The sequence below is a fragment of the Myotis yumanensis genome, unplaced genomic scaffold (genome assembly GCF_028538775.1).
Source record: "Myotis yumanensis isolate MYYU_CA2020_CCGP unplaced genomic scaffold, mMyoYum1.0.hap1 SCAF_3, whole genome shotgun sequence".
Classification (NCBI taxonomy): Eukaryota; Metazoa; Chordata; class Mammalia; order Chiroptera; family Vespertilionidae; genus Myotis; species Myotis yumanensis.
In genome coordinates this window covers 1,676,994-1,691,799 of record NW_027223754.1, presented here as the reverse complement: position 1 = coordinate 1,691,799, position 14,806 = coordinate 1,676,994, and the positions used below count along the sequence as shown (strand labels likewise).

Here is a 14,806-nt window from a genome sequence, read left to right as displayed (position 1 = left end):
AACAACTGTAGACCTATGTTTGCCAGCTGCCGTACACACACATGAATATCTTCCTTCTAAAATGCATGTGTGATTGCTTATGTGTAGGAATTTAGACTAGAAACCGAAGCTTTGAAATACACCGATCACGTTTGGTTACCATTAAGATAAAGACTACGTTACATTTCCTTAAAGACCAGTGCTATGAATGAAACACACAGATGGACACAAGTGCAGACATGCCTTGATTTTTGCCTGAAGGCAACTAGCAAATTTACTATTTAGTTAAATAAAAAAAAATAACTTTGGCCCGGCCAGTGTGGCTCAGTAGCTGAGCATTGACCTATGAACCAGGAGGTCACGGGTGGAATCCAGTCAGGGCACAGGCCTGGGTTGCAGGCTCCATCCCCAGTGGGGGGCGTGCAGGAGGCAGCTGATCTGTGATTCTCTCTCATCATTGATGCTTCTACGTGTCTCTCCCTCTCCCTTTCTCTTTGAAATAAATAATATACATACATACATACACACACACACACACACACACACACATATTTTAAAAAGCACACTTTAAACATTCCTGTCATGTATGGGGCATATTCCCTCAGCAGTTTGCCCCTTGCCCAGGGGAAGGAACCCTAGTAGGAGCCATAGAGCGGTGCCCGCAGGCCCGCCTTCCCTCTGTGACATCCCTACAACGCTGTCCATTGGAGTGAGGGAGGGGCGGCTCCTCAGACCGCAGGTGCCTGGGGAGCCCCTGGAGGGCCAGGTAACTCTGACCTGTCCGCCTCCGGCCACCCCACCCCGGGGTCTCACTCAGCAGGGCTCCCCCAAACCCCAAGGGAACGCTGCCGCCCCTGGTCCCAGTGAGTCAAACTCGGAGAACCCTGGTGTGGGAGTGACAGACACTCAAACGGACACGAGGAGCCCTTCACTGTCCCCCGAAGCTGAGCACCTCCCGGCGTCGGGGCTGAGGCTGGGGCCCCACTTACGGATGCACTCGGTCTGGATCCCGCTCCACGTGAGGTTGGCGAGGCAGGTGCGCGTGGTGGAGCCCTGCACGTGGTAGCCCTTCCTGCACCTGAAGAACACGCTGCTGCCCACCTGCCGAGAGACAGATGCTCAGACGCTCACGCTCCCCGGGAGCCCGCGGCTCAGCCGACACCGAGCGCCAGAGGCACGCGTTCCCATAGGAACCGAGAGCAGCTGCTCCTGTGGGAATGGCGCGCAGTCACCCCGTTTTCGGCCGCTAAAACACCGAGATCCATCCTGCCTGAGTGAGTTTCGTGTGGGCAAACATGGCATGAGGCGTGGCACATGGAAACATACGCTTATGTGTAAGGAGCAAGCACCTGCTGTCCTGACAGAACGATGCCGTGAAATAGAAAGGCCTCACCTCGTAGCCCCTGGAGCTGTTTTGTATTCCGAAGTGTGGGGTCCCCGGGTCTGGGCAGGTGTTGTGAGCAGGATCTGAAATTCACAATCACAAACTGAAAACGGGGCAGGATACTGACAGGCCGCACATAAATGAGACAATTGCCTTTAGACACATGTGCGCGATGTTTTGTATGTAGATTGGGAATTAAGGGAAATTGCTCTTTCCACCTTCGGTTGAGACATCTTTTAGATAAGGGTCTCTCGTGCTTTGTCACCCACAGTCTTATCAGCACAGCACCTGCTCCATCCCTCCCTGGACTCGGTCTCTCTCCGGACCTCCTACACCAGTGGTCGGCAAACTCATTAGTCAACAGAGCCAAATATCAACAGCACTTCTTCAAAATAGACTCGCCCAGGCCAAAAACCGACTTCTGCGCACGGGCCACGAAGTTTCAATCGCACTGTACGTGCGCCCGCACGTGGTATTTTGTGGAAGAGCCACACTCAAGGGGCCAAAGAGCCGCATGTGGCTCCAGAGCCGCAGTTTGCAGACCACGGTCCTACACCGGCTGGCAAATAAACCTCCATCTCCCACAGCCCCCTGCATGGCCCGGGTTTTAAGGAGTCAATCAATGGCCAGCTCCTCCATCCTCCGTGACATCAGTCAGTTTACTTAAGTCAATTCTCCTCAGAACGGAGGACACGTATTTGATGCTACAGGACAGAAGCCCGTGGCAGCCAACGGTGGCATTTTCCTGCCGCAGGACCTGGGCCATCAGGGGACACGGGCGCTCTTCAACTTGCTTCCCTCCAGCTGCTCGTGGAAAACTTAAAGTGTTTTCAGACGGCCCCGTCTCGGGGGAAAAGCATGTGTTCAGCAGACGGAGCGCTACCGTCAGCAGCACGGGAAGCGAGGGCAGTGAGCCTGCCTGCGGGGAGGGGGCCTCAGCCGTCACTTGTAAGTAGATGTCGGTCCATTTCTGAGAGAACGACCGAGACTGTCTGTGAATCAGGAGCTGCTCCCACGACCCACAGGCAGCAGCCTGTCCCCTGCAGCGGGTGCCCCCGGCCACGCCCCTGTGCCTACGGCAGTGACACCTGAGTGGGGAGTCAGGGGCTGGTGTCCACGTCGCTCACAGGAACAAATGCCGTCTCTACCCCAGCCTGCCCATGCGGCGGGGTCACCCTACGCCGGGGACTGAGGGCGCGTAGAAGGTCTCTTCTGTTGCAAGTTTCGCTCCCATTCCCTGAGGTCACCGGGACCGGAGTGCCCATGTGACCCTGGCTGTCATCGCTCACAGCCCAGCGGGTTCCACGGGGACTCAGTGGGGAGATAGGCGGGCGCTGGGATGGGAGAGCAAGGGCGTGGCTGGCTCCAGGCTGTGGTTGCTTCCAGAACCGGAACCTGACACCTGCCGGGAAGCTGCGGGTCCCGTAAGGAAGACCACTGCCAGGTGATGGGCCAGGGGCAGTGACTGGGCAAGAGAGCCCGGCCGGGGCTAATAGCACACTGCGGACTGGGGCTCCCAGTTCATTTGCATGATTTAACGGAGGTGCCACCTACCCTGTGGGTCTCTACCCAGGGAACCAAAGGGCACGATCCAGGAGACACTGCCCTCACAGATGACCCGGTGGTACCCGCCATGTCCTCACCCCCAAATGCCCGAGGGCGGCGCAGTCCTTACCGATGCAGGCGGGCTGCACGCCACTCCACGTGCCATCAGCCTGGCAGGTCCTCCGGGGAGAGCCCACCAGGACAAAGGGCGGCCGGCACTGGAAGGAGACCTCAGACTTGTAGGTGAAGCTCTTGCCGCTGAGCTGGCCCTCCGCGGGGGTGCCCGGGTCTCCACAGAACACAGCTGGCGGGACAGCACAGGGTCAGAGCGGAGGCGCCCCGGGCTAGGTGACCGCGACCCTCACCCCACTCTGCTCCGCCTTCAGGTACAACCATCAGGTCAATAAGCGGCTTATAGGACAGAATCCGCCCGGCCGGCGTGGCTCAGGGGTTCAGTGCCAACCCATGAACCAGGAGGTCACGGTTCGATTCTGGTCATGGCACATGCCCGGGTTGTGGGCTCGACCCCCAGTAGGGGGCGTGCAGGAGGCAGCCGGTCCACGATTCTCTCTCATCATTGATGTTTCTCTCTCTCCCTCTCCCTTCCTCTCTGACATCATGAAAATATATTTTAAAAAATAAATGAAGGGCAGAACCCGCCCTTGGGCAGTGGTGGCTCCACTTGGACATTGCACTGTCCCCGCCTGGTCATCAGGGACACACGGCCGCATCCTCCATCATCTCCCCAGGTGCTCACGCCCCTGCGGATGCAAAGGGGACCCGGGGGGGGTGGGGGTTGTGGGGGCACTTACGCAGGCACTGGGGCGTCTCCCCCTTCCACACGCCCGGGCCCTCGCAGGACAGGATGGCGGGGTGCGACAGCTGGTAGCCGGCCGCGCAGCTGTAGCTGATGCTGGCGCCCCAGCGGAAGTCGGTGCCCTCCACTTCTCCGTGCGGGACGGGGGGCGGCGGGCTGCACAGGACGGCTGCCCAGAGGAGAGGACACAGGTCAGACCAGCCAGACCAACCCCGCGGCCGCATGCCTGCACGATCCACGCTTTAACGTGACCTGAATTTCGGGGGACGCCTATGTTTTAATAAAAGAATGATTGAGGGAGACAGTACTTCCGATCGATACAACCTCTCCCTAACCTCTCTTCATTAATTTAGATCAAGGACAGAGAAGCGAGGCCAGTGCACCATCAGGAGAGGGATTGGAGGTGACGTGAGCTCCGTACACACTCGGCCGTGGATGGAAGGAACACTCCCATCCAATTAGTCTTTCCGTGAAACAAGCTCAGGGACTGCGCCAGCGACTCGCTACTTTGATTTTTAACAGTGGGATGTATACATTTTAGTATCATAACTGTTTTCCAATCATTTTGCAAAAAATGGGAAAAAAGAAATAGAAAATCATGTGATCTGTCATTTGCAAATTCGTTTACAAGCATTCCTAGTGCACAGAGGGACTACGCTCATGCCAGACGGAGTGAAGCACAATTCCACAAGCACTTCCCCGGGTGAGACGCACCGCGCACAGGGACCCACCTCTGCAGACAGGTCTGCTGTGGCTCCAGGTGCCGTCTCCCAGGCAGCGGAGCGTGGCCCCCGAGGCCGGCTCCAGGACGTGGCCGGGGCTGCACTGGTAGCTCACGGTCTTGTTGAAGGTGAAGTCGGTGCCGAACTGGATGCCATTGGCTGGTGTGCCCGGATCTCCACAGCTGATGACTGAGATGCCGGAACAAAGCAGAAGCAGAGAAACACAATGGGCATGGAATTAATTAGAACAGGCTTCTAGGCAGCCCCTCCCCTCGGTTCCACTCAGACTGACTCCTCCATGAGTGGTCACAGCAGGGATGTTCTCTGGCCATTCCACAGACCAGTGTTTGGAGGCATTGATTTCTATCCCATCGGTGCCTGGTTGTGCTGAAGATATGCCATCCTGTCACTCCCTAACCCTAACCATAATCCTAACCCTAACCCTAACCCTTATCCTAACCCTTACCCGTATCCTAATCCTAACCCTAATCCTTACCCTAACCCTAATGCTAAACCCTAACCCTAACCCTTACCCTAATCCTAACCTAACCCAAACCCTTACCCTAATCCAGTGGTTCTCAACCTTCTGGCCCTTTAAATACAGTTCCTCATGTTGTGACCCAACCATAAAATTATTTTCGTTGCTACTTCATAACTGTAATGTCGCTACTGTTATGAATCATCATGTAAATATCTGATATGCAGGATGGTCTTAGGTGACCCCTGTGAAAGAGTTGTTCGACCTCCAAAGGGGTCACAACCCACAGGTTGAGAACCGCTGCCCTAATCCTAACCCTAACCCTTACACTAACCCTAATGCTAAACCCTAACCCTAACCCTAACACCAACCCTAACTGTTACCCTACCCCTTACCTTAAACCTAATACTACCCTTACCTTAATTCTAGCCCTGACCCTAACCCTGACCCTTACCTGAATCCTAACCCTAATCCTTACCCTAACCCTTACCCTAACCCTTACCCTAACCCTAATGCTGAACCCTAACCCTGACCCTGACCCTAACCCTAAGTGTTACCTGACCCTTACCTTAAACCTAATACTAACCCTTACCTTAACCTTAACCCTGACCCTTATCCCTAACCCTAACCCTTACCCTAACCCTAATGCTGAACCCTAACCCTAACCCTGACCCTAACCCTAAATGTTACCCTACCCCTTACCTTAAACCTAACACTAACCCTTACCTTAATCCTAACCCTGACCCTAACCCTTACCTTAATCTGAACCCTGACCCTAACCCTATCCCTAACCCTGACCCTAACACTAACCCTAACCCTGACCCTAACCCTGACCCTAACCCTAACCAGGCAGGAGTGTGATCTCACCACAGAGCCAAGGAAAGAGACAGTCTGTGATCAGAGGACCCGACTCCTTCCTCCTTCCCTGCAGACTCGGTGGTCCACAGAGAGAACAAACCTTGACATTTTGTGGCCTCAGTTGGACAATGTCCAGCCAAGCTGGACACTTAACATAGTTTCAACCATATAAACAAGAAAGGAAAGAATCTAAAAGTGTCAAATACATAAAGTCAAAATATCAAACCTCTGTGTGTCTTTTTTCTCTATGTATTAAGATCACAGTACAGCACTTGGAAACATAAACCTGTTGCTCCCGGTCAAGTGCATATCATGGCCCTGCCCTTGAGTTGACCTTGACGGCCAGTTACTGACTTGTGCAGTCGGGAGCGGTGCCGGTCCAGGTCCCGTTGGCGGTGCAGTGCCGGGTGGTCAGCCCCGAGGTCCGGTAGCCCTCCCAGCAGGCGTAGACCACGGAGCTGGAGAACAGGATGCCGTCGCTGCTGACGATCATGCCGTTGGTGGGCGTGCCGGGGTTCCCACAGGACACAGCTGCAAGGGACACGGAGCAAAGACACAGAGTGACAACCCTGAGACAGTGAGTGCGGGAGACCGAAGGGCATCAGAGCAATGGATGAGGTCATTACTAAAAGACTAGAGGCCCGGTGCATGAAATTCATGCACAGGTAGGGTCCCTTGGCCTGGCTGGTGATTAGGGCTGATCTGCGGGGCTACCAGAGGGGTGATCGGGGGTCCCCGCTGGCACCTGCCTTGGCTGGCCTGGGGCCTGTGGGCAGCTCCTGTGTTAAGGGTCTGCCCCCTGGTGGTCAGTGCATGTCATAGCGACCGGTTGTTCCACCGTTCGGTCGATTTGCATATTAGGCTTTTATTATATAGGCTGACAGGGCCTGGCTGGCATGGCTCAGTGGTTGAGTATTGACCCATGAACCAGGAGGTCACAGTTCCATTACCCATCAGGGCACAGGCCTGGGTTGTGGGCTCAATCCCCAGTGTGGGCCGTGCAGGAGGCAGCCCATCAATTATTCTCTCTCATCATTGATGTTTTTATTTTTTCTCTCCCTCTCCCTTCCTCTCTGAAATCAATAAAAATATATTTTTAAAAAGTGATGAAGATATATTTTAAATAGAAATTCTTTGATGTTTAAGAATTTTGAGGTTTTTGTTTTGAGACTCATGAACTCCTCCTTCTTTTAACAACTTATTGAACCTCCCCGTCGGGGCCTAATGCTTCTGGGAGACTCTGAGAAGGCACTCTCACCGCTCGGGAGGTGACCGGGTGGGGCATGGAATATATGGATACGGCCAACGGTTGTGGAAATGAAAACGTCACCGGGAAACACCTTTTCCATAGAAAACATGTGTCCCCAGGATGTGCACCTATGAGAACAAGTGAGAAGAAATAGAAAGCCCCAGAAGGTTTCCAGTGTGTGTGTGTGTTGGGGGGGGTGGGGGCACACTTCACCATCCCTCTCTGCTGCGACTGAGTGTGACACTCTCTATTGTTGTGCTCCCTCCGTGGCCTCCAGGGGGTGCAGGTTTGGAGGGATCGAATCTGAGACCCATTTTCTGTGTTGAAATGTGTCAGCGACCCGTCCTTCCCCTGCATCCAGCTTTTACACAACGTTACGCAACTGCACTTTGCGTATTCTGAGCTGGGGCCGCTATGCACTGAAACCCAGGTAAGCTCTTAGCGAATCGCTGAGCTCGCTTACGCTTTGCTGAAAGGGAACTCCGTGTCATCTCCCCCTGAAACGGGGTCGCACGGAACACATGCTCCTCACTGTTCTCATGTTTCACCTCTCAAATCTGCAGAGAGACTGCTCGCGGGAAACCCAGTTCAGAACGCCCCGTCCCAGCGAATGGCTGTCCTGAGAGGCATCTGGGTGTGTCCGGGCAAATGGCCGTCCTGAGTGGCACATGGATGTGTCCGGGCAAATGGCCGTGCTGAGCGGCATCTGGGTGTGTCTGGGCGAGGCGTGTGGCACTCTTGGGAGCTATATTTCCCCACCAAATTTGGTTCATTTATAACCAATAATTTTTCAAATACTGTTCTGCCCATTGTTACTCTCCTTTTTCTTCTAAACTCCAGGTCCAGCGCGTTAAACTGCTCCATGTCACCAGGTAGTAAATTATCCTGCCATGAGCTTTTCTCTGTTTTACAGATTAAACGATTTCCCTTCACCTGTCTTTAAGTTTAGTGACCCTTCTTCCAATTCTATCTGTTGCTAAGCTCACCCAGCAAAGTTTTTTTTTTAAATATGAAATATGTATCTTCAGTTTCAGAATTTCCACTTTGTTTTATTTTCTTATTTTCATTTCTGTGTTGACACCCCGTTTATGGTTCTAACTGAAGTCTTTTGCCACATGTTTAACACCTGCTTCAAGTGTGGGTGTCACTTCCGCCATTGGGGTCATCTCAGGTGAGCGCCTAGTGTTTGTTGGACGGGGTCGGTGTGCTCTGGGTGTGTGTACTGTACTGTCTGCTGCACAGCGTGGAGGAAATGTGTCGTGGACGATATCGTTCCGTGACAGGTGCTGGGTTTCGTCCTGGTGGCTTTTCAGTGAGCCGCGGACTGCCCGGGCCCTGTCACCCGTCGCATTCTTTATCCCCAGACGCTGAGCAGATGCGGGCTTCCAGCGCACCGTGCCGGGCAGCCAGGCCGCACACGGCGCAGTGTCTGCGAAGCGCCCCTGGCGCCGTCACTGCCATCACTGGGCCATCTCCCCAAGTCCTACCGGGCCTGCCTCTCCACTGTCACAGCAACACATTCACTCGGAGCAGCACTCAGCACCACCTCGCTCCGCGGGCAGCGCCGGGCTCCGGCCCAGGGCACGGCGGGCGGGAAACAGCAGGTGGACTGAAACCTATTTCCGCTGCAGAAATTCCACCGGCGGCTTCCAGGCCCCGATTCCGGCCCCTCAGCTCAGCTGCCCCCACAGCAACCACGGAGCGTGGCGAGGCCACCGGGGGGCTGTCGTCGGGGGAAGACACGGGGCCTCTCGGGTATAAAGGTCAGAGGGTGAGCGTGGCGTCGGAGGCTCCTCTGAACAGTCGGGGTCTCCCCACAGTCAGTCACGTTTCGTAGGAACCTCGTCTACGTCTGGGGGAAGCAGCTTCGTTGTAAGACTGGCCCGAACCTGCAGGACGTCTGGGCGGCGTTACTGGTCGTCTTAGGGCAGTGATGGCGAACCTATGACACGCGTGTCCGAGGTGACACTCGAACTCATTTTTTTGGTGGATTTTTCTTTGTTAAATGGCATTTAAATATATAAAATAAATATCAAAAATATAAGTCTTTGTTTTACTATGGTTGCAAATATCAAAAAATGTCTATCTGTGACACGGCACCAGAGTTCAGTTAGGGTTTTTGAAAACGCTGACACGCCGAGCTCAGAAGGTTCGCCATCGCTGCTCTAGTGACTGCGAGGTGCTCGCCCGGGGCGCCCGGCTGCGGGGACTCACCTTCACACGCCGGCTGCTGCCCGGACCACGAGCCGTTGAGCAGGCAGGTGCGCTCGGCGGAGCCGCGCAGCAGGAAGCCCACCTCGCAGGAGAAGCGCAGCAGGCTCTTGGCCTTGAACTCGTCGCCCAGCCGGGACCCGTGGGCGGGGGTGCCCGGGTCTCCACAGAATCCAGGGTGGTTTCCTGTGAGCACAGACACACGTGGCCACGCACAGGCGGTGAGACGTGGGAACACAGGCCGCCGAGTTGAGAGACTGCAACGTTATTGCATGAGGACTGAACCCGGCTGCGGGTATAGGGCATCTGGCAGCTCGTGAGCACGGTTTCATTCTGGCACAGAAACGGGAGACCTTCAGACACTGTTCTGGCCCGGCCGGCGGGGCTCAGTGGTTGAGCATCGACCTATGAACCAGGAGGTCACAGTCTGGTTCCCAGTCGGGCACATGCCCGGGGTTGTGGGCTGGATCCCCAGTGTGGGGCGTGCAGGGGGCATGATTCTCTCTCATCACTGATGTTTCTCTCTCTCTCTCCCTCTCCCTTCCTCTCTGAAGTCAATAGAAATATATTAAAAAATAAACAAACTGTTCTTGTGTAACTAACACCACCACAGGCTACTGGGTGTGGTCCCATTGGCCGTGGTGGCCGTGGGAAGGTCACACGCTGGGAGGGTGCGGGGCTCCGTGGGGAAGCGCAGTGCAAATGCGCAGGGCGTGGGCTCGCGCGCAGTGGGGATGCGGAGGTCAGGCACGTGCCAGATCGGGTTCTTCGAATTGCGTCCCGGGTTGCTGATTCCTGAGTTTTATTTATTTAAGAAACATTCGTGGAAGAATTAAGAGGATGACTTTTATGGGGGGGAGACCAATGTGATTATCCGTAAGAGAGGCAGGGGAGACGTGGGAGGATTCGGAAGAAACACAGAAAAGGGACAAAGAGCAGAGAGGGACTCACGGGGCCGAAGCCACCAGCCGGACAACTGGGCACCAGCGAGCCCCTGGGCACCGGGACAGGACGGCGGGCCCCTGGGCGCCGGGACAGGACGGCGGGCCCCTGGGCGCCGGGACAGGACGGCGGGCCCCTGGGCGCCGGGACAGGACGGTGGGCCCCTGGGTGCCGGGACAGGACGGGCCCCTGGGCGCCGGGACAGGACGGCGGGCCCCTGGGCGCCGGGACAGGACGGTGGGCCCCTGGGTGCCGGGACAGGACGGCGGGCCCCTGGGCGCCGGGACAGGACGGCGGGCCCCTGGGCGCCGGGACAGGACGGCGGGCCCCTGGACGCCGGGACAGGACGGTGGGCCCCTGGGCGCCGGGACAGGACGGCGGGCCCCTGGGCGCCGGGACAGGACGGCGGGCCCCTGGGCGCCGGGACAGGACGGTGGGCCCCTGGGCGCTCATGGAGACGGGAAGAACATGGGGCTGGTACAGAATGAAGGCGTCGTTGGCTGGACACCCACTAACCATCCTTTTAAAGCAGCTGCTCCGACCCCGAGTTCCCGCCACCAGTGCTCACCTGTGCAGTGGGGCAGGGCCCCGCCCCAGTGGCCGTCCTCCTGGCACATGCGGCTGTGGTCGCCCACCAGGCTGCGGGCCCCTTGGCAGGAGTAGTGGACCGTGGCCCCGAACGTGAACACGTCCCCCGTGAGGATGGCGTTGGCGGGCACACCCGGGTGCCCACAGGATATGGCTGAGGAGATGAATGAAATGATGGGCACCTCCCTGCTCTCGAGAGCACGCGGTTCCTACACTCGCTCCCCTCCCCAGGGCAGAGGCTGCGGACACCAGGAAAGGCTCGTCGGTGAGGGGTTTTGGAAATCTTAGATCAGGGTCGCTGTGCTTGGGGTGCACATTCATACTCAGGTTTTCAGAAGGAGGGTCCCCCCAGGTCACACTGCCCGTCAGCCCTTCACGGCTTCCCACACCAGCAGGGCCATCCCACACGTTGTGGCCAGCGTGGCTCCCTCCGAGCTGCTTCCCCTTGGTCTCAGGCAGGTGACCCACTGCCGGCGGGAAAGGCCTCGAATGTGCTCTCCCCGAGCTCTCGAGTCCAGGAAGGCACCCCAACACCTGCCCGTGGCGTGGGGAGGGTCTAAAAGGTTTAAGTCGGCCCTGGCCAGTACGCTCAGTGGTTAGAGTGCTGGGTCTTGGGTTCGATTCCCAGTCAAGGGCACATACCTGGGTTGTGGGCTCGCTCCCGCCCTCAGTCGGGCAGGTGTGGGAGGCAACCAGTCAATGTGTCCCTTTCACATCAATGTTTCTCTCTCTCACTCATTTGCCCCTCCCCCGCTCCCCGCCACTCCCTCTAAAAAGCAGTGGAAATATCCTTGGCTGAGGATTAACAACAACAACAAAATAATAATAAAATAACATGTTTAAGTAGAGTAATAATAAATTACCGACTGATTTGTTCTTCAAGTTATTCTGTAAAATAATGTCAGTATTCCCACTCACTTTCTACAATTACACCAAATCAGGCCCATAATTATTCATTAATTCTCCCTCAGAAAGCCATATTCTGGATGCCAGATTAAGACGGGATGGTAGGGATTTCTCTCTCCCTTTCGATCAAGTCCCGCAGTCGGGTGCACAATGGACACACTGCCTGCTGCCTGCAGTCAGCTCTGGGCACAGCATTCAAAGACACCGATGGCCACGAGAGGGACTGCCTGTGGCCACGGGCAGCCTGACGTGACGCCCAGCGGGAGGCATCGGTCAGTCAGCCACGAGGCATCGGTCAGCCGGCCACGTCGGCCCCGATGGACCCTGGCTGCTGTCATGGGCCAGCAACACGGCCTTTGGTTGGAGAGCACGGATTGATCTAGAGAAAGTCCTGAAAAGAAGCTAATTTGACCTGAATCAGTGACATGGTCACTAAAGGACCAGTTCCCGGTGAATAAGAGAGAAAAAGAATCAAGGCAAGGAGGCCAGCAGAACCTCGCTGCTGCAGAGCGTGGAAAGGCAGGAGGCTCTCTGCATCTGCCCCACACCCACGGGGGTTCCCACGCTCCCGCCTGCACAGGCGGGGAGCAGCCCCCGAAGGCCCAGAATCGGGGAGAACCTGGTTCCTGCAGCTTTGGGCCACAGGCATCGGTACCGACACAGGGCGTCCCCCGGGAGCCACAGAGGGCTCAAGGGGTGCTTGGGGAGGAGAAGGAAAGACAGGACCTTCTCTGCCCAAACCCCGGTGTGGAGGCGGAGAAAGCGGACGCCATTGGGTGGAGATGCTAACATGGTGACACTGAAAGGCACTGCTGGCCACGTGAGGCCGTGCCTTTGTGTTCCAGCGACCCCTCTCTCTCTCCCGGAAACCGACCCTATGGCCACAGCGGGAACCGGGGACGCGTGCCCACATGGGTTGGAAGGGGCTGCATGGGACGCTGACTTGCTGGGAAACCCCAGCCCCAATCCATCTGGACATGCAGGAAATGCCACCGTTATAAGTGGTAAGAGGCCCTCCTTGGCCGCGTCCCCCGATGCAGCTCATAACGCTGCTCCCGCTGTGTCCATGCACATGCTGACGAATGAACACGAGGAAGACAGGCTACTCATTGGACTGTTTTTAAACCCAGGGGGAGCCGCCCCTTTTCCTGATTTTCAGACCATGTTCTAACAAGGTGATCCTTGTTCAGCTCGAGGACAATGTGCTTGCTCAGGGAGAAGGAGGTAAAACTGGAGCTATGTAGGTTAAACAGTGCTTTTGTTCATCTGCGTGGTCTAAGGTAAAGTGACCATCGTGTTTCCGGGGGCTAGAGTGGGGACCTACCTTTTGGTTTGTGTTCCCCTTCTTCAGAGCGGTGTGCTTCCCCTGATTTAAACACCCAGGTGGGTCAGGGGAAGGACTGTCCCTGGGACCACCTGTCCTATTGTGTTGACTATTGACTGGACCAGAGATGCTCACAAGACCCAAGTCAGTCCCTAGAGTCACTGCCCCCTGGCCACAGGCAGGAGGTCACTAGCCGGACCCTCCATACCAGACCTCGGCCAATATTCCTGACCCTGGGTCTCCGCGGAGAGCAGAGAGGCGGAGGGCATCGAGGCCGCCAGGTCTGACCGTGTCCGCTGGGGTGAAGCAGGAGACGAGCAGGGTGAACACAGATCAGGACAACAAGGCCCAGTGGGTCCATTTCTGCATCCATTTCCTCCCGGGGCCAGGCGGTGAGCAGCCAGCATCCCCACCCTCATCCCCCTAACCCAGCTTGAGCTGTAGTGTGTGACCTCCTGCCCATCGGTAAGACATCCTACTGACTACTCGTGCCTGGAGACTTGAGGGGTAGAGAGAGTGAAAAATCAAGACCTATTTGACTACGTGACAAAAAGAAACAATAACGTTTGTGCTGTTGACGTTCTTCCCGGATTCTGTGGCACCAGCACCCCACATCACCCTCACGTACCCAAGCACTTGGGGAGGGAGCGGTCCCACAAGCCACTGGCCGTGCAGGTCAAGGCGGACGAGCCCAGCAGGTAAAAGCCCTTCTTGCAGTGGTAGACGACAGTCTGCCCGTAGACGAGGCTCTCGGGGACGCTCTGGCGGACGGCGTTGTCCACGGAGCCAGGGTCCGAGCAGTTGACCACTGGAGAGAGATGAGAGGAGCCTGAGAGACTCGGAGAGCAGGACCTCCTCCCATGCCCAGAGGCGGCTGCGCGTTCATACACAAAACAGGTATGAAGAGAAGTAAATTCGCCGTCATTTCAGAAAGTTCAAAGATGACGCCAGCAGGGCCAGGGCCCTTCCCACAATTCTCCTCCCTCAATGAAATCCACAGCTCATTTCCTTGACCTATTTCTCAATAACAGGCTTCTTCAACGGAAAGTCTAGGATCGGTTTTCGTGGTTAAGTTTTATGTTATGAAGATGTTAGTACAGAACCTGCAAAAGTTCGTTTATTTAAATATTTCCTCCCACCAAGTGTGATGCTTTAGGGCAGTCTTTGTAAGTAATTAATTACCCCACCTGCACATAGGAGAGCTTCCACGTGCGCCTAATGTGAATGGTGCTCTGGGCAGTGAGGATGGGACTCCGGGGAGTGTGAATGGCACCTTGGGTGGTATGAATGGCATGCTGGGTGGTGAATGGAGCTTTGTGGAGTGTGAATGTGCCCTCATTAGTGTGAATGGTGCCCTGTGGTGTGTGACTGGTACCCTGGGTGGTTTGAATAAAGCTCTGTGGAGTGTGAATGGCACGGTGGGTTGTGTGAATGGAGCTCTGTGGAATGTGAATGGTGCCCTAGGGTGTGTAAATGGCATGCTGGGTGGTGTGAATGGAGCCCTGTGGAGTGTGAATGGCATGCTGGGTGGTGTGAATGGAGCCCTGTGGAGTGTGAATGGCGCCCTGGTTAGTGTGAATGGCACGCTGAGTGGTGTGAATGGAGCTCTGGGGTGAATGGTGCCTTAGATGGTGTGAATGGCACCCTGGTGGGTGTGAATGGTGCCTTGGATGGTGTGAATGGCACCCTGGTGGGTGTGAATGGCTCTCTGACAGCCTGAATCTGCTGGCATCGGGAGGGATGTGCAATGTGCACCCACAGGTGCAGGGGAACAGAAAGTCCCCCGATTATCTCGCCCTCTGA

At 56.1% G+C, this 14,806-nt stretch overlaps 1 protein-coding gene across 1 annotated transcript in view; it reads right to left on the bottom strand.

Annotated features, from left to right (window-relative positions):
- Positions 1-14,806, bottom strand: part of CSMD1 (CUB and Sushi multiple domains 1) — a 741,603-nt gene that overhangs the window by 17,049 nt on the left and 709,748 nt on the right. Inside the window, exons 55-63 of the mRNA XM_070407812.1 lie at positions 13,632-13,811; positions 10,754-10,927; positions 9,247-9,429; positions 6,138-6,314; positions 4,457-4,636; positions 3,721-3,894; positions 3,039-3,212; positions 1,373-1,446; positions 969-1,080 (exon numbers count right to left, since the gene is read on the bottom strand). Of these exons, the coding sequence (XP_070263913.1) occupies positions 969-1,080; positions 1,373-1,446; positions 3,039-3,212; positions 3,721-3,894; positions 4,457-4,636; positions 6,138-6,314; positions 9,247-9,429; positions 10,754-10,927; positions 13,632-13,811 (1,428 nt within the window). The remainder of the gene's footprint in view (positions 1-968; positions 1,081-1,372; positions 1,447-3,038; positions 3,213-3,720; positions 3,895-4,456; positions 4,637-6,137; positions 6,315-9,246; positions 9,430-10,753; positions 10,928-13,631; positions 13,812-14,806) is intronic.